The sequence below is a fragment of the Cnephaeus nilssonii genome, assembly GCF_951640355.1.
Source record: "Cnephaeus nilssonii genome assembly, chromosome: 11".
Taxonomy (NCBI): Eukaryota; Metazoa; Chordata; class Mammalia; order Chiroptera; family Vespertilionidae; genus Cnephaeus; species Cnephaeus nilssonii.
In genome coordinates, this window is record NC_137082.1 from 58,322,659 (window position 1) to 58,345,613 (window position 22,955).

General features: G+C 38.9%; 1 protein-coding gene across 19 annotated transcripts in view; it reads right to left on the minus strand.

Moving 5' to 3' along the window:
• The window catches only part of DLGAP1 (DLG associated protein 1), a gene marked incomplete at both ends in the record, with an annotated part of 241,746 nt that overhangs the window by 191,568 nt on the left and 27,223 nt on the right, over positions 1-22,955 (minus strand). For 3 of the 19 annotated variants that reach the window (XM_079785214.1, XM_079785213.1, XM_079785216.1), the window contains one exon: positions 15,851-15,901. The exons of the other annotated variants lie outside the window; for them this stretch is intronic. In XM_079785214.1, coding sequence (XP_079641340.1) covers positions 15,851-15,901 — 51 coding nt within the window. Of the gene's footprint in view, positions 1-15,850; positions 15,902-22,955 lie in introns of those variants that run through there. 19 annotated transcript variants of the gene reach the window in all.

Consider the following 22,955-nt stretch of genomic DNA (forward strand, 5'->3'; position numbering starts at 1 on the left):
AACCTCCTTTATTTAGAGTCAACTACAATAAAACCTGGATATAAGGAACTAACTTGGGTAAGGAGGTGTCTGTTAAAGCCAAAAGTCTGTTCTATAATAAAGTAGGTTTTCCCGAATGTGTATGTTAAAGAAATTGACAAATTAGCTAGTTTACCTGTTTTTACTTATGTAGACACATTTGTGTAATTAAAATTAAGTATATATGAACATTTCAATTTCACAGAAAAGTTTTCTACATGTATCACAGTAATTTTAAATTTATACTGAATATGTCTAGTAAATTCATACATTCACTAGTCCCAGCAAGTGAACAAAGGCACACGGCTGGGGCGTGGCTTAACATACAAGGGAACATGGGCCAGCAGATGCTAAAACTGCCGCAGAAAGTCACTCCATGAGGTAGCAGAACTAATTACTGAACTCCATACGCTGTGATCACATGCTAATCATTTGCCGAACATTGTTTACCAGCAGTGACTCTTGGATTTAAATATGTAGACTATAGTTGTAGATATGTCAGTGAAATTACTATTGTTTTTCCCAACATACGGTCTATTCCCTAAAATTTGTTAAAAAATAACAGTGAATTAATAACAAAAAAAATAACCTGTGAATTTAATTATAAGCACATCTTGGTTAGAAGCATTTGAAAGTTAACTGGGCATTACTTTTCACATATGACATACGGACTGGAAATGTTGTCCTCTATATTCGAAGTCTGTTAAATTGAGGTCTGCAAAACTGAGTGTTTGCTGTATATGAATTAAGCACATCGCCCACAAATGATCAAGTGACTAAATGTTTAGAGCATCTGCCCACAAGCAAGCAACTCAAAGGCCTACTTAGGTTGTCCAAGTCTCAGAACAAGGTATAAACTATTTCATCTTCATCCACTTCCATTGGAAGTATTTAGAAAATTTAGAATTACATAGTTAACAACCTGGCTCTAAGAGCTTACTCGTTACTCAGAAGAAGTTGCTGCTTGCTACCAGATAGGGTGATCGGTGGCGGAGGGAAGGAGTGAGGTCCTACACTTTCCTCATACAGCGAACATGTAAAATGTGAAGACCTCCTGTGTGTGCACAGCACAGTACCAGGCATTGCTGGGGCAAATATGGGTCCCAAGCGTGCCCAGCTACTGTGCTTTACAACTGCTGAGAATTTCTAGTCATATTTGTTTGTAAACCACACAGTGAAATAGTCCTTAACCACCCAAAGACTCTGATCAGGGTGATTAAAATGGATGAATTGCTATAAAAAATTGCCTTGAAAAAAGAACAACTACCATTGTAGTATTTTCTTATCTCAAAGAGATTAGTGATATTTTACTAGATTTTATTACTGTCTTTAATCCCTGCGCTAGTGATAGGAGAATCATTTTATTGGGCTAAAACACCAGCAAGACTCAGTTTTTTTAATCCACTCACTGAAGCTTTCTTACCACAGAGGGTTGACTATGATTCTAACACGATTTCTCCCTTCTCTCTCTCCCCACATTGTTTTAATTCCCTGGCTCCACCCCAATCTACGTTATTTTAAATCTCTAAGAAATTGGACGTCATCCACTAATATTGTACTACTGGTTAAAAATGTTTTCCTTTTTTTCTAAACTACCATGAGGGTTTGGAGAGAGAAAAAATCGTTTGGTGCATTCATCACTGCACACGACTTTGATAATCTGGGCTATTTTGCTTTCTCAATGATAAAGTACGTCTAAGATGTTACAATTGTTGGTATTTTTGAAAGTTTTGTTTATAAAGATGATACATTTGTATAAAGTAGAAGATTAATGCCCATTGTTGACAAAATTAATGTGTTCACACCTGAGTTGAAACTCACATACAAACAAAGCTGAAAGGGGTCATAAGAGAGAGTGTACATAAATATCACCTTGTCTAAATGCTTCATTTTTGTAAAAAGAAAGAAGCACTCTAGTTCATTGAGGAGGGAGAGCTAACTCATGATAGTGAAGGTTTAATCATAAGAGGAAAAGAAGATAGAAAATAATTTATGTTTGGATTGTTATATCATAACACCCCGGCTGGAAAGAAGATGGAAAACACATCTTGAAAGCCTAGACCACACGAAGGTCTCCACCCCGCCTCCCCGCTCCCCAACACAATCCCTGTGCCATCTTACTAACACGCTTTTCCACATGTAGCCGTTGGAGCTAATGAGAGGCGAAATCTTGCCCTTTATGTTAGAACTTGATTTATTTCCCCCTCATTCTGAGTTCTCCTAGAGCCAGCCCCAGGGCCTCCAGAGCCGGCTCCATTGTTCATCATGAGTATTTATCACTTGTACAGAATGCCCAGGGCTGCTCTGAACTATACCGCCTAGTCAAAAGAAAGCACAAACTCCTTGCTCCTGGACCATTCAAAACGTTTACAGAATCTAAGAAAAGGAAAATACCGTCGTGATAAAGCAATGTGTCCAGTGGGAGGGCCACTTAGGCTACCCCTGAGAGGTAGATTCCGAGGAGAGGTGGGAGAATGGGTAATGGAGGACTCTTTCTCCATCTTAACCGGACCACTCACTGCCATGGCTTCAGGTCAGCAGGAGCAGGTGCAAGCCCAGAGTGAAGTAAACCAGGTGGGTATTCAAGTCACATAATGGAGGGGTGAAGAGTACAATTCCTCCTCAGTGGACAAACACCATTCACTTGCCATCTGTGCGACAGCATTCAGGGTCAGGAGAATGCCTGACGAAGGAAGAAACAGAATCTAATCCCATTATCTTTTATGAGCACTCAGAGAAAACTTCTAAAAGAACCGAGGATAAACACGTTGCATAGGATGACATATGCCTTTGCCCTTACACAGACCTGATTTCCTTTTTCATATTAGCCAATAAATGCAATTTCCTCATAAAGTGTGTTTTTTAAATAAATACAACCAGGAGGATTCTAAGACAGGTGTATTTTTCTGGGTGGGAAAGTGATGCATTTGGTTTCATTTTCTCCTGGTGTCATAATCTTTTGCCTTCAGCAATGCTCCCAAGATTGGAACACTGATTTTAATATTTCATTGGACTGTAGTGCTTCTGTATATCTACTCAGTTTGAAAATTTGGGTGATAGTATATTTTCAGCTTAACCTATTTGAATTATTATCCTAGACTCTGTGGAATCGTATGACAGCTAGTATAAGGCTACTATTAACCACTTATTTGGGGCAGGTTTGTATACACATTATTACATATATGTAAAGTCAGGTAAAATACACTCAAAGTTATCTCTATATTTAGTTTTGCAGCCACAGTGTTTGCCACATTCAATAAATAGTTGACAAAAGAATTATGGGGAGAGTACATAATTAGAAGGGTGAAAAAAGAAAAAAATTCTCCATGTGCAATTATTAAAAACTCTTTCCAACCACATTTAGGTTTCCATTAAATTAATTACAGTCACCAAAAAGTAGAACTCAGCTGGGATATATAATATAATTATATATATATTATATTCAATGATTGTGATTGGTTCCAAAGAGCTATAGGTTATAGGTTAGAAAGGAGAATAATTTATTTGAGCCCTCACAGCATAAAACTTGCCTTCCTTACATAATATGGATGGTAAATGTGGCATTAGAGTTCTGCTTCTTTCTCCAAAGGATATTTTTTTAAAGCACCCACAAATGTCATTCCATCTATTTTTAAGCAGAGTGCTGCTGGATAAACAGCTGAATCGTCTAAACCCAATGGGAAAATTCAAAGTTTAAATAAGCTGTTTTATCTCATTGAAAATAAATGGTGCCGACTGACTCAGAACATATGGGTTTTTTTTGCATTCAGTTACATGTACATTTTCCTTGAACATAAGATTCTAGCCCAAGCTGAAAAAATGAAAAAAAATACTTTAATAATAAAGATCCTACTTTCTCATTCTCCTACCCAACATTCACTAATTTCCAGCTATAACTTCTCCCTTACATTTTCCCTGCCAGTGATGGAGACTGAGATCCTATAGAGACAACACAAATTCTCAAAAACAGACCCATTCTGGCAGTATGCTTGTGATCCCTCACAGATTTAATCTTTTTAAAATAAAAATGGGTTTGAGGGTTTTCCACAGAATTCATTTTTTAATAAAAGTTATATATGTTAATTATGGGAAAAAACCCCACAAACACTATAAATGGTATAGAGTTAAAAGTAGAAGTCTCCTGCTGCCGGGTCTCCAAATTTTTAATTCCTGAAGGTAACTACCATTTTATCACTTTCACATTTTCTTTCTGATATTGCATATATTGTACATATATATATATATATACATCTCTATATATATGTGTGTATATCTATATATCCATATATGAGCACATTTTCTTTTTTAACTAACTCGTATTAAAGCATAAATATTGTTCAGCACTTGACACTTTTACTTTAGTATATGTTGGTCTTTGCATGTCAGTGCTTATAGATCTACCTCCTTCTTCCTAATAGCTATGAAATGCTTCGTTATATGGGACTATTCATTCAGTTAGCAAATGTTTAATGCTCATCTTCATGTGTCAGGCCCACTTCAGACATTGAAGATGCAGAACTGAACAAAACCAAATTCCTGCTTCATTAAGACCACATTTTACGTTTTAGCATCACAGATGGAGGAACTAGCATATTAACAGTACACTGAGGGACACTCTTCAGTATCACATTTTTATCTTTCTCAAAGAGGGCTGCAATGAGTCACCTAATAAGTAAATCTTTCTACTAATTTATCAGTTGAATAAATTGCAGATATTATTTTTATATATTTAGCCTCTCAATGTTTTCTTTATATAATCAACCTCTTAAGAAATAAAATGTGAATTTTTATGGTTAATTAAATTAATGCAATAACAGAATTTTTTTTTCATTGAGGTACTCTATCTTTTGAAAATCTACATACTCAAGTACCTTACATTAAAATTGTATCCGTATTGAATCCTCCTACACGAGGCTATGATAATTCTTCAAAGGCAATCAGATCAGATGCCTCAGTTTCTCTCTACTTCTATTGACCACATGTGCTAGAAACTGCTGATTTAAATATTTCATGATACCCAAATGCCTCCCAGACATTTTTTTATATCTCCTTTTGGTGTCTGCATAACATCAGAACAAAAGGAAGCTGTCTTGTAAACCCAAACAAAGTGAATAAATGTACTTCTCCTTTCACATAAAATTCAAGAAAATTATGCTTTCTGCAAAACTGGGCAGAAAAATCAATTGTTACTTAAGTGATTTTTGTTCAGGAAGCCAACCTGAAAAAAATCCCAGATGACAATTGCTCCTGAGCTTCTTTTGCCTCTATGCCCCATATATTTATTACAATGGAAATCAGGTCAAAATTTACATGTAGCAACATCTTGGGTGGAAGAGAAGAAATCCGAGTTGCCAGATTGATGGGTGTACAAGGAAGAAAGCTAGTCTTAGCCCTCTACCTCAGCAGTTGGGCGGGCACTCAGATGCCCCCCTTCAGCCTCTGACTACCCCATAATGGCCTACCTACCCCAGAATGTATGCTCTGTGCTCCAGACTTCTCCCAGTATTTTCGGGGACATTTGACTGATTTGGACAAAAGCTAGGAAGCCGCTTAATTTTTTTTCTGATTTAAAAATTATGTCTTATGAAAAAAAATGTTCCCTCTGGACATTGTGACACAAAACAGTTTGTTTTCTTTGGTTCTGGATGTTATCCAAATCTAGCTCAGGGAAAAAGAAAGTAATTCCTTTTTGTCAAGTAGGATGTTATGAGGGGCACTTAGTTGAATGTTTGTCTATTAATTCAGAATTTTTACTCTGCACAAACAATTGCAAACTTGAGTGGGAAGTGAAGTGCCTAATCACTCTGCTGCAGTGAGGTGGCTATGACTTGCAGAAGGCAGCCTTGTTACTAGGAAGTATGAATATTTGAAGAATGCAAATCAGGTCATTTTGACTCATTACCAAAAAGGTAAAGAAAGGAAAAAAAAGGCCAAAAAAATTTTTTTCTCAAATGAAAAAAATAGTTACTGTCGTTGGGTAGTTTAAAATGTAATATGGAAAACATTGACTATGAAGTGTGCATTTGTGTTCATGTGTGTGTGAGAGAGAATACTGAAGAATTCCAGTCAGTTTTTGGTGATAGAAGGTTCTTTGGACCCAGAGATAATCATTTATTACCTTGAATAAGACATTCTTACCTCATTACCGTTTTTACTGGGAAAGATTGGCATGGTCTAGGTTCATGATATAAAATGCAAAACATGTGACACATGCCTAATTTTACAGGCCAATGCCACTCTCATGCCTCTAGTGCTATGTTTCATGAACACAGATTCTTTGAGTGAAATAAGCAACAGCATAGGCTTGACACGAAGTGTAAATTCCTGAAGACTGGGTTTTGTTATGGTTCTTCCTTTCCACCGAGAAACCAACCTCCAATTTATTCTTTTACATCTCCATACAGGGAGATCAAAACGGTTTTGCAAATTGGTGAAAATTATTAATACAGATTAATCATGTTTAAAAAATTATTTTTATTGATTTCAGAGAGGAAGGGAGAGGGAGGGGGAGAGAGAGAGAGAGAGAGAGAGAGAGAGAGAGAGAGAGAGAGAGAGAGAGAAACTTCAATGATGAGAGAGAATCATTGATTGGCTGCCTCCTGCACACCCCCTACTGGGGATCGAGCCTGCAACTCAGGTATGTGCCCTTGACCAGAATCAAACCCAGGATCCTTCAGTCCCCAGGCTGATGCTCTATCCACTGAGCCAAACCAGCTAGGGCTAGATTAATCATGTTTTTATTTTGTTGAGTTCAGTGGATAGATAGTTACAATATGATAAAGCTGAGAGCACACAGGTCCAAGAGAAAGATCTGATTTCTAGTTGAATTCTGCCCTTATTAGCCATGTTAACTGCAATTTACATTCTGGGTATCAGTTTCTTCATTTGTAAATGAGGTGATTGACATTTGTCAAAGCATGATGTGAATAGATGTACATGTGAAGAAAAGGAATTGAATCTGATAAACTCAGCCATATACTCAGACATCTGGAATCTTTAGATGCTAATATGGATGGCAACGCTTTAAGGGAGCAGTACAATATAGAGCATTTCCCAACCTCTTCCACCTTGGAATGCCCTCCTCTGGATGCTGGTTATGTGTCCACCATTCAAACCCACCTCCACGATACTACACCCCGCTAGCCCCTTCATGTACAGGGGCCCTTCCAGACCTGCTGCCATGTTTCTCCCCTACCACCAGTGAAGGAAAATCCAGGGTTAAAGGTTCCTAAATCCTGAATTGATTAATAAGTCAGTTATAACTCAGGTTATGTGGTAAAAGATTTGGTGAGATGGTTTCATTCATATGTGGGATATAATGATCAACATAATTTGATGAACAAAAATAGATCCAGAGACAAATGGCAGGGGAGGTAGGCGCGTTAGAGAGCAACCAAAGGACTTGTATGCATGCATATTAGCATAGCCAATGGACACAGACACTGGGGCAGTGGGGGCTTGCCCGGGGTGGGAATGGCTAGCATGGGGTGGTGGTGGTCGGGGGGCGGGGGGGGGGTCAATCTGGGAAAAAGAAGACATGTAAAACTTTAGAAATAAAAAAAAAAGATTTGGTGAGTAGTTTTATTTTGTTTTATTTACTTGACTCGCCTTGTAACTGGAAACATAGGCATGAATAGGACACAGTCTCTGCCAAATGAATGACATCATCCCTTCCCTCAAGTGGCCTACAGATTGCTGGGTGCGACAGATTTGTAAACAACTGGTTTTAAAATAATGTGATAGGTGTTACATTAGTAGTATGTTAGAGTAAATCTTTATTTTTTTCAGGTTAGCTCTATATTTGTTTTATTAAGGCAGGTCATTATGGAAATATTGGTCTTTTAGAATGTAGAAGGGCTTAAACGATCGGTTTCTGAAATTTCTATTTGTTTCATGTGATGTTACATTGCAGGTGACTGTAGGTTTTTCTGTTCATTTGTCAGCAAGAAGCAAAAATTTCACAATTGATTTCCTCGCTCTTAAAAACTTGTCAATTACAGTGACGTGCCAGGCACTGTGTTAAGGCAGCAGGTCCAAGTCAGCACAGCAGAGGCTCACTCTGCTGGGATGGACTGTGCGCCTCCTGGGCCGCTGGTTAGACAGTTGCTATTTACACTTAGATCTTTGACCCAAACTAACTTAGAAGAATGAACGCAGCTGAAGGGAACCTTTATAACAATTAGCGCTGCAGCGTCCCTGTTTGCCCCGGAGTCTCGCAACCACTACCCCAGAGGCTGCCACTCAAGTTCCCCTCTGCAATGGTTGGTTTAGATGGCCATAGGCCAGGCTAGAGTACCCAGTTGTTTAACCAAACACTAATCTAGGTGGCTCTGTAAAGGAATTTTGACTATGTGGTCAATATCTATGATTATAGTAAACCCTCAAGTTTGTGGACCTTGATTTAACAGACTTCGGATTTAATGGGCAAAATTTCTAGTCTGTATGTCATATGTGAAAATTAACACCCTGTTAATTTTTAAATGCTTTTAAACCAAGATTTTCTTATAAATAAACTAACAGGTTATTTTTTGTAACTGTTATTTTTTTACAAAATTTTACGAAATAAGCCATATGTTGGGAAAAAAACCTGTAGTAATTTCACCGACACCAAGAAATATTACATATGTACAACTAAAATCTTCATATTGAAATCCAAGAATCACCGCTTGTAAACAATGTTTGGTGAATGATTAGCATGTGATCACATGGCATGGCTCAGGGTAATTGGTTCTGTTGTGGTGGGTGTGACTTTTTGCAACAGTTTTAACTGGTGCTGGCCAATGTTCCCACGTGTGCTAAGCCACGCCCCAGCCGTGTACATTTGTTTACTCATGGTGACTGGTGAATGCACCCATTCACTAGACCTATTCAGTACAAATTTAAATTTATAGTAATAACATATAGAAAACTTTTCTGTGAAATTAAACTTTTCATACATACTTAATTTTAATTAGTCAAACATGTCTAAATGTTTTACATAAGTAAAAACAGGTAAACTAATTTGTCAATTTTTAAAATATACACAGTTGGAAAACCTACTTTATTATATAATGGACTTTCAGCTTTAACGGATACCCCTAGCCCGAATTAGTCCATTATAGCGAGGTTTTACAGTAATTTTATTTCAATTGTGAATGGGATGTGTTTTACTGCTGCTCTTACTATTTATATTTGTAATGAAACTATAATAGTACCATTTGTTTATAAATATTGCATTGAGCATATGTATCTCTTTTTAAAGAAAAAATATGAACCTTGGAAATTTTCCCTCAAATGTGCAATACAATAGGTAAAAACCAACCTGTGGTTTTATTATACTTGAAAATAAATTAGTGTGCATTTAACATAGTATTTTGTTATTCTCCTTTTGTAGGCTGCCTTGGTAAAAAAAAAATCATGTCATAAAAGAGATGGTAAATTAGATCTGGGCGTGGAGAAAAGTTGTTTTTAAATTCTAGCTCAGATAATGAGTTGCAGTTTGAACCAAACAATAAATGATAAAGGAATTAATCCCTGTTCCATGCATGAAACAGTTCTTCCTTTTATTATTTCTTGCTTTTGAAGAGCAGGATGGAAAGACTACTTTTCTTTGGACACTGACCTAGGATTCATGAACTTTATTATTATTTTTTATCCCATGATAACTCTCCCCACAGGATTTGATCATTAAATCAATTCATCCAACCATCCATTCACTTTTATTTGCTTCTTATATGCCAAGCAATGTGGGAGCAGAAGATATAAATATCAGTAGACTTGCATTTGCACTCAGGGATCTTTCTATCTATTGCAGGGAGAGGTGAGATTAGTGGGGGAGGGGAGGAGGGAGTAACAAACACCCCAGTGTGATTACAATCAACTGTGGAAATTGCTAGAAAACACATACCAGACAGTGCAATTAGCATGGAAGGTGGTCCAAAGAGGTCATGTTGACTAGCTACTTGAATGATGGGCATACTTTGCCAGCTGGGACCAGGGCAAGAGGGAGAGGAAATAGTGTATGTGGAGGCATGGCCATGTGAAATGGCACTGTGTGTTCTGTATGAGGTACAAATTACGTACAATACATGGAGAGTTGAAATGAAACAAACTTGCCTTCAGATGGAGGCCTCTCTGGGTACTGCTAGAAATAGATTAAGCTGAAGGCACTCAGTTTCCTTGACTAGATCTAAAGTACAACAGGTCTTTTTCAGAATTCCTTTCATTGGATTGTCTTTTTTTAAAAATCAGTAATATGGCACTGAAAGCAATAGACATGGCTGCTTTTGTTTCTGGGACACAGGTCGTATTTTCTAAACCTATGTTTCCTCCCTTTCTCAGCAAGCCTGGCTGCCCAGGGAAATTCCTCAAACCAGCCTTTCTTCTTAACTGCTCCGTCTTTCCTGAACAGAACATTCACCATCTGCTCAGCCACCCTGCACTGTCACATCCCACCCTCAGCCACTATTTATCACCTCCCTTCTCCACAAGACCTCACTTCTGTTGTCTAAAATCCCCACACATGGCTTCACCCTTTCACCTCCTCCTTCTGCACTTCCTCTAACCCATGACACTGACATTGTGATCCCTCCAACCATGCCTTCGGGTGCACATGGAACACTTACAGGGCTTCTCTGCCCAACATGTCAACCTTTGTCATGTCTCTTCCAGAGTCATCTTTCATTTCCCAAAGTATCACCAAAGTATTAGCTTCCTATGGCTGTCATATGAAATGATCAAACTTAGTGGCTAAACATAACTCATTTATTCTCTCACAGTTCTGGAGGCTAGAAGTCCAAAATCAGCTCACTGAGCTAGAACCAAGGTTTGGGCAGGGCTGAGCTCCCTCTGGAAGCTCTACAGAGAATCCATGTTCTTGCTTTTTCCACCTCTAGAGATGCATTCCTTCCCTTTCTCCATCACAAAGCCAGCAGCACAGCCTCTTCTTGAATGATGGGCATACTTTGCCAGCTGGGCCCAGGGCAAGTGAAAACCTCTCGGCTCCTATGGTCACATGGCCTTCTTCTGGGGTCAAGTCTCTCTCTGCCTCCCCTTTATAAGGACACTTGTGATGAATTTCAGTGCCTGACCAGATAATCCAGGAAAATGTCCCCATCCAAAAATTGTTACCTTAGTCACATCTGCAAAACCACATTTGCCATGTAAGGTAGCATTGGTCATTTCCTGGATCAGGGTGTGGGCATATTCTGGGCCACTTTCCACATACCACAACCACCAACACGACATTATAGTTAACTAGGTACCTACTGTGTGCCAGGCATCATTTAATGAGATAGGCACCATTATTATCTCTGTTTTACAGGTGAAGCAATGGAGGTGCAGAAAGGTTACTTGATTTGGTCAAGGTCACACAGAGAAATGTTAGAAACAGGATTCATACCAATGTCTGTCAACTCAGAAGCCTTCGCTCCTCACACAAGGCTGTACTGCCTCTCACACTCTGAGACTGTGTGCAACATGTGCAACGTGTATTGGTTTGCATCACAAGGACCTGAAGACTATCTCAGTCAACACAAAATGGAACATTTCCCAGAAATTGTACATTTCCCTTCTCTAGCTGTACTTCCAGATATTTCTCCCACAGAGAGTACTGCTCATTAAGTGCTTGGGTAGTAACAAGTAGCAATTTGCTTCCCCCATGAAAGACCAATGGAAGCCCCCTGAGTGGTCTGACATCAGACTATGGCTGACGAACATTAAGGGCTCACTGAGCTCAGGCAAAAGCACCGTGGAAAGAGTAATCATAGAGCAGGACTGGGGAAAAGTCGTGTTGAAAAGGACAATGGAAATGAAACAGACATGTGAGGCCCAGCTACTTGCACTGTGGAGAGAGCAAGAAAAGCAGAAAACTCCCGGAGACATAGGGGCTATAGAAGAAAGCTGGAGGATAAAGAATACAGTACAAAGAAAGGTACTTTCAGATTAACAATAAAGGAAAAGTACACTCAGGGCCGACCACTGGAGGTCAAAAAGCAAATGAATAGGTAGGCAGTGACAAATTAAGGATTTTTTTTTTTTTATAATCCACTGTTCATTTTTAAGATGAAAATTTCCTCTCATTCTTAGGAAGCAGTGGCCCAGGTGGAGAATAGAAAGAGATGGCCCCTGGAATTAAGCAGACCAAGGGGCACATGTCTTAAGAACAGTGTCACTTGTGGCAATTCGAGCCCCAGGTGTCTCATTTATAAAATAGGAATAGGAACAAGATGACAGCATTGATGTGAACCTCTTTATCACAGTACTTTGCAGGAAGAAGTAACAAAGAATCATTGCATTCAGTTTCTGCAACGTCATCAAAACAAAAGATAATAAAGCTTGTTATGGAGCCCAAGTATCTATTCATGCATTCATATAGAATTTGAATGAATTCTATATGGCTACTAACTTTAAATAAGAGACTGGATATGTTCCTTCATGGAACTGGTAGGTTAGTGAGGTAGATAATCCTATAAATAGAAGAAGCATGATAAAGGAATAATGGATCCTGTGAAAACATATTGGGAGAGGGTACTGAACTCAAACCTGGCCAAAGAGGGCTTCTTGGAGGAAGTGCCATCTCAGAGGAGGCTTGAAGGTTGTAAAGGGTTTAAGTAGGGGAGAGAAGAATTTGGGATAGATGGATGGAAGAGACAAAGGAGAGAGCAGCTCATGCAAAGGTCCTGGGCAGGAGAACATGGCACCTTTGAGAAAGTTAGAAGTCAATCAGTAGGGCTGAAATGAAGATTAAACAGGGGGAGTTTTAGGAAATGAGGCTGTGGAGGAAAAGGTCTCCACTTATGTCATACCCTGTCAATCATGTTAAGGGGTTTGGACTCTATCCCCTGAGTAAGGAGGAATCACTGATGACTTATATGCAGTAGGTTTGGTGATTTTTATCTGTATTTTAGAAACATTTTGGGGCTACAGGACACAGAATGGACTGGAGTAAGGGCAAACTAGAGGCAGGAAGACCACTTGGAGGTATCTAGAAAAATCAAGGTGAGAAACCAGAGAAATTTAACCAGGATAGTGGCAGAGAGAATGGAGAGAAGTGAATAGAAGTAACATTTATAAGACTTTGTGATTTCTTCACTCATTTATCCATTCATCCAACCGACTTTTATGAGTTTACCTTGGAAATGTAAGGGTGAGATAGAGGTGGGGAAAATCAAGGTTTTCCCATGTTTTGGGATTGAAAAAACTGTGTAGGCAGGGATGCTATTTACAGAAGTAGGAAACACAGGATAAGGAGGCTTGTGGGGAAGATACTAAGCCCAGTTTTAGACATGATAGGTTTTGAGTAATACCTTTGTTTTCATAATGCAGACATCCTTGCGTCCCCCCCAGACTGTGAGCTTGCATGAGGTAACATTAGCAACAATAAGCAAGTCTAGTGATATTTTAGTCCTCCCTCATCTTTGCTCCTCCTCCACTTAATTTTGATTATCCCCAAGAATGAGTTTCACATGTATTTGGGAACAAATTTGTTTGCTGCCTTCTGCTCGAACCTCCTTGCCATCATGCCAGGAACGTCTTATGATGGCGGGCCATCTGTAACAATGCGGCTGTCTCTGTCGCCACCGTCCTCAGCTGACGGCTGCTCTGTGGTCTGTGCTCTGTGGGTGTGTGAAGGAAAGGTGGGGGTGCTGCTTCCTCTAGATTTTCTGCATTAATTAACACTGAGAGTTAACACGTGAGCCTGTGAATAACACATGCCTTGCATTTGGCAGCTTTGCATCTCATCTTGAGCATGAGTGGGTTGACCATTGTAGACAACAGAATCACAAGAAGGAAGCTGGTCAGACAGCCTTGCCGATTGACATCAGCAGGTTGGTTTTAGGTAGCCATAGTGGATAAAATGTCACGCTGGTATAAAATATTTTGTGTTGTACAAATGACAGGAAATAGAAGAAAACAACTTGGTGGTTACAAAAATTTGCTTTCTAGTTAACTTCTTCCAGTGGATGTAAGGCAATCCGTAGGTAGTGGGGAGGAGGGCAATGGAAAAAATATTAGCATTAAACGAGAAAAAAGAGTGCATGGGGCAGCCAAGGATGGTCTGGAGCAAAGAGGTGTGAGAGGGAAAGGGGGAAAGATGAAGAGAAAATGAACACTTTACAAATAAAAACCAATCCACCACATTGCACTTCCAACAGAGTTCTATAAACAGAGAATGGAATTGAACCCATCTTAAAGTCGTGAAGTAAGAATAGGTAACATATGTCTGTCTGTCTTGGTGTTCTTTTTAAAAAAAATATATTTTTATTGATTTCAGAGAGGAAGGGAGAAAGAGAGAGATAGAAACATCAACGATGAGAGAGAATCACTGATCGGCCACCTCCTGCACGCCCCCCCCCCCCCCCCGCCCTCAACTGGGGATCGAGCCCGCAACCCCGGGCATGTGCCCTTGACCGGAATCAAACCCGGGATCCTTTGGTCCGCAGGCTGACGCTCTATCCACTGAGCTAAACCAGCCAGGGCTGTCTTGGTGTTCTTAAAAATGAACTGTGGTAGACTAAAATGACACACTCCTCCTTTGCATGGTTGTACTATATTAGAGGCATTTCAAGAGAAATGCTCAAATTTGTAGGTGGACCATGGATGAGATTTAAGTGGAACTAAATCATTAGTGACAGCTAACTACTTGTACTCAAACATCCTGTTTATACTTTTAAGGAAAACAGACACTGTGGACACTTTAAAGGGGGGAGGGTCATAAAAACGCTTTCATTTCTATAAAAGTCTGTGATGTTTAAAGATTTCCACAAAACAAAAACATCAGGTGTCTACAGCCCACTCCCCACTCAGGAAAACAGAATGGGAAGGTTTGGCAGTGGGAATAGAAGAAACATTTCCTTTCCATTTCTCCAAAATTTCCACAGTTTGGCTGTTTTTGAATAGACCTTCTGAAATGCCTTTTGAGGTCACCTACTTTGAGAGAATAGAGTCTCTAATTTTCAGGTGACACAGCAGTGAGCCCAGAGAACATAAATCTTGATCATATTTTTTTCATTTTTGTCCTTCTTATAGAAAAGATTGTAATTTCCTCCCTATCTTGCTAAGCTTTTGCTGGTTTCAGGGATTTGTGCTCCAATCTGACTAAAATAAAAACCCTTGTATTAAAGGCTGGAAAACTGATCACAAAAAGCATAACTAAAGTAGCAATGAAAGTCTCAGACAGGTCTCATGGTTTTTAATTCCATGAACTTCAGTGAACAAACAAGTACTAGTACATTTTCCACATGAACTAAAATCATTGCAGCCCTGGTAAGTAAGAAACTAATAGCCAAATTTCATATTACTGCTATGCTGCTATTTTAGAAATACAATCTTAAAAAAAAACATATAAAGCTGGAATAATGTTAGCAACGGAAAATATTACCTTCTTGAGAATAACGTGTACTTAGAAATGAAATGACTCAGAAACCAACACGATTTATGTATTCTGCTTTCTTTAGAGCACATTCAACATCAATTTGTATGTCATACTAAATGCTAAATATATTCAATAAGCAGTGCTTAAATACATTTGTCTATCTCTGCTGCATCTAAATTTTCTGCTGTTTAGCTAAATTCACTTTGCACTATGGGCGGTAAAAAATTATTATATAGATGACATTCTTACTAAAAAGCTGGATTTCTCCCTCTGCCCCTCTAATACATAAGCAACCTAATCAGAGGAAAAGGGTGCATTGGGGGTACTCTTCATAAAATTGTTCATCCCACATTCACAGACATAGTGAAACATGAAATTAACTGCAGCATGTTAAAAGAATTATGGATTAGCACAGAAATCAAGCACAACGAGAATATTTATTTTCTTTTCCATAGCCCAGAATTGCCATTTGCTTACCTTATTAGCTGAAATGCCAAACAGAATGTCTTTATGGAAAATTAAGTTCATTATTCATCTCAGCATTGATTTGGTATAGTGCAGCTGAGAGCATTTAGCTTCTCTCTATGATTTGCCGATGCAAAGTGAGTGAGTAAGGCAGTAAACACAGAACTTGGGAGGCAGGGAGTGGTTGGCTGTGGCTCACAATGCTAGACTTGCAACTTTACATTTCATTCATATCAAGATACCTAATGAAATCAAATCTTACCAATGAAGAATATCACTTAAGTGAATACTTAGTGCAAAATTTTAAGCCCATGCAATTTTGCATAATATTTGCAAGAACAGTGTCCTATATACTCACTACCCCAGCAAAATTACATTGCTATTTTTTTCATTATCTCGGTGGATTCTTAGGCTATTGATTCACATATAGTGGATAATGTATGTTCTGTCAAGGAGAAATCCACATAGGGAAGCAATCTCGGCTTTTTTTTTTTTTTTAAGAGAATACCTGTGGTAGTCTGCTAGCAATGGAATGACAAATGTATTTTACAAATTTGAAGGTAAGTGTACAGGCACACAAATTGGATACAACATTCAGAGTGCTAATAAAGAGAGAGACTTTAGGGCTCCAGGGGTAAAATAGAAATAAATATCTGTCCTCTGGACAGCACATTCTCTTGTAGAAAAATGTCATATTCTTTAATAATTCATTAATTTTCTTCAAATGAAATAAACACATTTTAGAGTTGATTTTGGCAAACACTTTTTCCTTCTGAACAAATGATTTCTGTAAAAAGTACTCCAGAAAAATCTTGTTTCCTTAAAGTGTGCCTCATTTCCAGATGGGCAAAAGAGCTGTTGCAGCTTCCTCTCCAGGTGTTTCAGTTCATAGAATTTGAGCAGACAGCATTTTTAAAATCCAGCTTTACCAAGTAAACTGTGCAATCACAGCAAGACCAGTCCTAGGTTATCAATAGACAAGGACAACGTGACTTAGCAAAGCTATTTTAACTTAAAGACTTTTAAACCTTTCTTGTCTTTGTCACGATGCAAACTAGACCCTAAAACTTCCCTCTCCTGAATTAATAAGACTATGGCTGCCTCTAATCCTATATAATAAAAGGCTAATATGCAAATCAACTGAAAGGCAGAACGACCAGTCACTATGATGCACTGACCACTGGGGGCAGATGCTCAATGCAGGAGCTGCCCCCTGGTGGTCAGTGTGCTCCCACAGGGGGAGCATCACTCAGCCAGAAGCCCTGAGCCAGGCTCACAGCTGGCCAGTGCAATGGTGGTGGTGGGAGCCTCTCCCGCCTCTGCAGCAGTGCTAAGGGGAGAAGGCCTAAGCTGTCAGTCAAAAATCTCCTGAGGGCTCCTGTACTGTGAGAGGGCGCAGGCCGGGCTGAGGGACCTCCCCGCCCCAAGTGCATGAATTTTGTGCACCAGGCCTCTAGTGAGATATAATAAAGAAAAAGTAATAATTAGTTGATTTGCCTCAAAATGATAAACATAGGGTTACCATATGACTTAGAAATTCCACTCTTAGGTATATATCCTGGAGAAATGAAAACATATATCCACACAATAATTTGTACACAAATGTTTATAGAACCATTATTCATAATAGCCAAAAAAGTAGGGGAAAAAAACCCCTAATTTCTTTCAATTGATGAATGATTTAAAAATGTATTCTACCCAGACAGTGGACTCTTATTTGGCATTAAAAATAAACTAAGTATTAATATATGCTATAACATGAATAAATCTTGAAGACAGTGTGCTGTTTGAAAAAAGCCAGTCACAAAAGATCACATATATGATTCCATTTATATTAAATGTCCATAATATGGAGAATCTGTGGAGACAGTAAGTAGATTAATTAGTGGTTTTCCTGGGCTTGGGGTAGGAGTACTGGGAAGTGAATGTTTCTTATTGGAGTGATGAAACTGTTCTTAGATTGATGGTTGCACAACTCTGTGAATGTACTGAAACCATTGAATTGTATACTTTAAATAAATAAATGTAATGGTTTTCAAACTTTATCTCAATAAAGATGTCAATAAAATTACTAATTTTTAAAAGAAATATTGTCATGCTATGTTTGTAATTATAATAATTTTATATTATCAATTCTGTAGAAGGTAGATAGGGAGAGTTAGAAAAGAGTAGGGACAACCCCAAACCTGGGAAATCCTTGAGGGCTCATCAGCTGTAGACATACCTAGAGAACCATCGTGCTGGTGTTTAGTCATGGCTAATTTTCTTTTTCTTTTCTTTTTTTGTTGTTAATCCTCACTCAATGACATTTTTCCCATTGACTATTTTTTTTTAGAGAGAGTGAAAGGGAGGGAGGAAGGGGGAGGAGAGAGAGAGAGAAACATCAATGTGAGAGAGACAAATGTACCCCACAAATACCTCAACTAGAACCAGGGCTCAAACCTACAACCCAGGTACATGCCCTTGATGGGGAATTGAACCTGCAACCTTTCGGCGTGCAGGCTGATGTTCTAACTGCTTAGCAACACCAGCCAGGGCATAATCATGCCTAAATTTCAATAAGACAAAACTCCAAAAACAGAGAGAGTAATAGAAAGAGGAAAAGGAGGAGGAGGAGGAGGAGGAAAAAAAGAAGAGGCAGAAAAATAGAAGAAAAAGGAAAGGAAAGAAGGAGAATGAGAATAGGGAGAGACTTGTTTTTGATTAGATAACATAAAAGGCAGATGATTCAAGAAGGAAAGTGGGATAACAAACCTTATTTCTGATGATATAATATGAAATGATTGCGATGAGAATAAAAGAAGAATACTTTTAAAGAGGCCAAAAAATTGTACAAGGAGAGTTTTGAAGTGTTCAAATTAAAGGACTTCGATTCAAACTTGAGAGATGAGTTCACAATAAAAAAGAATACAGGTAAATGATGAGCATATATAAGAATTTTACCAAAGAGCTAAAGTACAGAATAAAATGAAGTTTGTGAATTTTTAAAAAAAGGAATAAAAATACCATGAACAGTAAAAAAAAATCCCATTTAAAAATATATGAATTGGAACAAATAGAAGAACAAGGACAATTCCAGGGCTTGGTCCAGATGGTGTACAGTAATGTGAACAGATGATGATGAAGGAGGAGGAAGGGGAGGAAGAGCAGCAGGAGGAGGAGCAATGCAGAGGAGGGAGAAGGACAAAACATCAGACTTTCAAACTTCACCATTTTCTCTATCAAGGAAAATGATCCTCAAATTGGAAAGCGTAGAAGAAAAAGCATGGTGAAGAGAAATGTAAATCCCAGGAAAGCCTCTTACATGCAGATGACTCATAAATTTACATTTTATTCCATATCTCCCACATGAACTTCAGCTACTTGACAACTTCACTTAGATACCTCAAAGCACTTAAAATCAAATCGTTTTCTCATCTCCCCCCACCCCCATGTCCTCACTGTACCTCTTCTAGTGTTCCCTACTTCAGTGAATGAAAAACCATCTTTTAAGCAATTCAGAAACATAGGTATCATTCTGAACACTTCCTTCACATTCCACAAAACCCAGTTCTGTAGATTTGTAATCTCTGGAAACTGTTCACTTGCTTCAATATCATGCCACCATCCTTATCCATTTTCTTTCACCTGGAATACTACATTTGTCTTCTAATTGGTTCTCCTTCCATTTTACCTATCTTTTGACTTCATCTAAGAGGATGTTTTCAGAAGGTAAAGTGGATAGCAGCTTTCCCCATTCCTACCCTCCTACACACACAAACTAGGGTATAAAGATTCAAAATATTATCCCACTTCTGGGAATATGTCTGAAGAAACCGGAAACACCAATTCCATAGAATATACCCACCTCTATGCTCATTGCAGTGTTATTTACAATAGCCAAGATTTGGAAGCAGCCCAAGTATCCATCAGTAGATGAGTGGATAAATAATGGAATACTACGGAGCCATAAAAAACAAAAAGGAAAATTTACCTTTTGTGACAGCATGGATGGACCTGGGGAGTATTATGCTAAGTGAAATAAGCCAGTCAGAGAAGGAAAAATACCGTATGATCTCATTTATATGTGGAATCTAATGAACAAAATAAACTAACAAACAAACTAGAAACATACTCATAGAGAACAGACTGACAGCTGTCAGAAGGAGGGGGGGGGGCTCTGGGATGGAGTGAAAAAGGTGAAGAGATAACAGCAAAAATACCTCACAACCTCACAGACACAGAGAACTATATGGTAATTGCCAGAGAGAAAGGCGGTGGGGGGAATAGAGGAGGGGAAAGGGGGTATAAATGGTGTTAGAAGGAGACTTGATTTTGGGTGGTGAAAGTGCAATACAATATACATATGTTGTAGTATAGAATTGTACATTTGAAACCTATATAATTTTGTTAACTAATGTCACCCCAATAAATTCAATAAACTTAAAAACAAAAAATTTAAAATGTAAATGCAGCCTCCAGGGCCCTGAATGATTAGTGCTGCAAGTCTTCCCAGACTCATCTTTTTTTTTTTTAATTTATTTTTTAAATATATTTTAAATATATTTTATTAAATATATATTTTTTAAATTTATTTTTTACAGAGAGGAAGGGCGAGGGATAGAGAGTTAGAAACATCGATTAGCTGCCTCCTGCACACCCCCTACTGGGGATGTGCCCACAACCAAGGTACATGCCCTTGACTGGAATCGAACCTGGGACCCTTCAGTCCGCAGGCCGACACCGTATCCACTGAGCCAAACCAGTCAGGGCTCCCAGACTCATCGTGCACCATCTTGGTGACGTAGCCATCTTACATTCATTTCTGACCCTTTTGTTTCTTCCTGCCTTTTCCTGATTTGGCTGAGGGTGTGATTTACACTAGCCCTTCCTTCAATCCTAACAACACTTTCTAGGGCATGCTTCTCCGAACTTCTTAAATCAATGTGGCACTGCAGTGTCATCTCCTGTGTATGTACTGAGCACAGTGGTCACAGGATGGGCTTGTGTTTATGAGCAGAAGGTTCAGAAGGTGCACGGGCTACTTCACTCTTGCCATCTTTGAAGAGACTTGCTTGAGTTGAGTCTCTTGGTTAAACTCACCACGAAGAGACCTCCTCCCAACCACCCCCTGCCCATTGGCCACTTTTCTAATAGGGCAAGTATGAGGCATTCATGGAGAGAAGGCAAGGAATAAACATTTTGGGTTCAGGGACCCAGCAGTCTGATATTAGGTGCAAGATATTTAGCGTAGTACCTAGAAAGGTGTCCTGGTCTTATAAGCAGAATTCAGCCCTAGTTCCTCCCAATGAAGAAAGAAACAGCTCTGATTACATGCAGGGAAGAGCTCCCGCCATAATTCAATAGTAGTCCCTACCACGGTAGTACTACATTTAAATTTATTTGTGTGATTGGTCTGAGTAGTGTTTTCTTCCCACTGACAATAAGGAGCTTGAGAAGAGGAATCATGCCTATTTCTGATCATCTTTGTATTCTTTGCATGTACACAGAGCCTGGCAATCGTAGGCATTTAATAAATATTTTTTTGAATGACTAAATGAAAGAGCTCTGAAATTGGCAGGCTGTGGTGAAATGGTAATTTAGCATAATTGCTACCAGCAAAATAATTTAAAGCATGTGTTCTATGATAAGTGTGAGGACTAGTCTTATTTATTAAGTCTCACTGTTCTATATCTTTCCCTGGTTAACATGGCTGTGGTGTCATTACTGCATGAAGATCCCCTATTAATTAAATACATACATTTTGCTTAGAAAATGAGCAGGCAGGATGTTGATTTAAAATATCAAGAAATTTATTAGATTAATAATTTAATTTTCCAATGAAGACATTTTCCTTTTTTTAAAAAAGGGCACACCTAAAACCATTAAGCTTACGTTTTTGTGCCTGGGCAAATTATATCTTTGTGTACTCTAAGAGCTTTCAGGAGGACCCCAGCATCAAGGTGGGTAATCTTAAAGGTTGTTAAGGGAAATATGGCAGCAAAGAATGATGATGGACAAGTCTTTTGAATCACCCAAAGATAATACCCGATGGGCTTGGATTTATAACACAGCCTCATCCTAGAACATGGTGTTAAGTGGAAGGTCTCTGAGCACTAAGAGAAGCAGTCTGGGTTTATGGAAAAGTAGTATGCTAAGCTGACTGTGCTTTATTTTTATTTTTGAAGATTAACTTTGTTGATAGGTAAACACATACCCTGAGCTTTCTTATGCAGTCATCTTTATAGAGAGAAAACAGTAGGGAAATGTTTCTGAATGTTAACAAGACTGGTTTTCACAGAAACAGAGTTTTCTCACTTAACCTAGAATCCATTCCAAACAATAAAACCACAATAAAAAAACCAAGTGAACAGCATACCCACAAATCACATTTTTAGCAAAACCAGCTGAAAATCCCCAAACTCCAGTCAGCATCAGGCAGAACCTCAAAGAGGGGTCATAACAATGTGGTAGGTAAATGGGGGGTATGAGTTGAACCTAGAAAACTCCATCAAATATATCCTCCCCCAAAGTGAGGGCCTCATCTCAGAGGCACATGCTGTGGAAAAGGCCAGGACTAAGGCAGGTGGTGGAGAGTGAGCGGGCCAATCTCATTAAGGGCCAGAAAAATTCTTTCTGAAAATGACTACCATTAGGGTCCTCATGTGACAGGCAGCCTGTGAGTTCATCCATGAAATAACTGAGGGGAAAAAAAGTAGCTTTGGTCTGAGAGTCAGAGGATGTGTGACTACATAGATGCATTACATCATCAACAAACAGTTTATAACTACAGCAACAGCAAAAGAAGCCCTGGACTCATGAATGCTTGGGAGACTACTGCCCAGCAGTCTCTTTAGAACAGTGGTTCTCAACCTTTCTAAGGCCGCGACCCTTTAATACAGTTCCTCATGTTGTGGTGACCCCCAACCATAAAATTATTTTCGTTGCTACTTCATAACTGTAATTTTGCTACTGTTATGAATTGTAATGTAAATATCTGTGTTTTCTGATGGTCTTAGATGACCCTGCTAGCGGTTGTAGAGCCATGGCGGGCATCAAGCAGGTGGCAGATCTCAGAACATGGTGGGCATCAGCTGCAGCGGGATGGTGGAGCAGGTGAGTGGGGGCGCCAGACCAA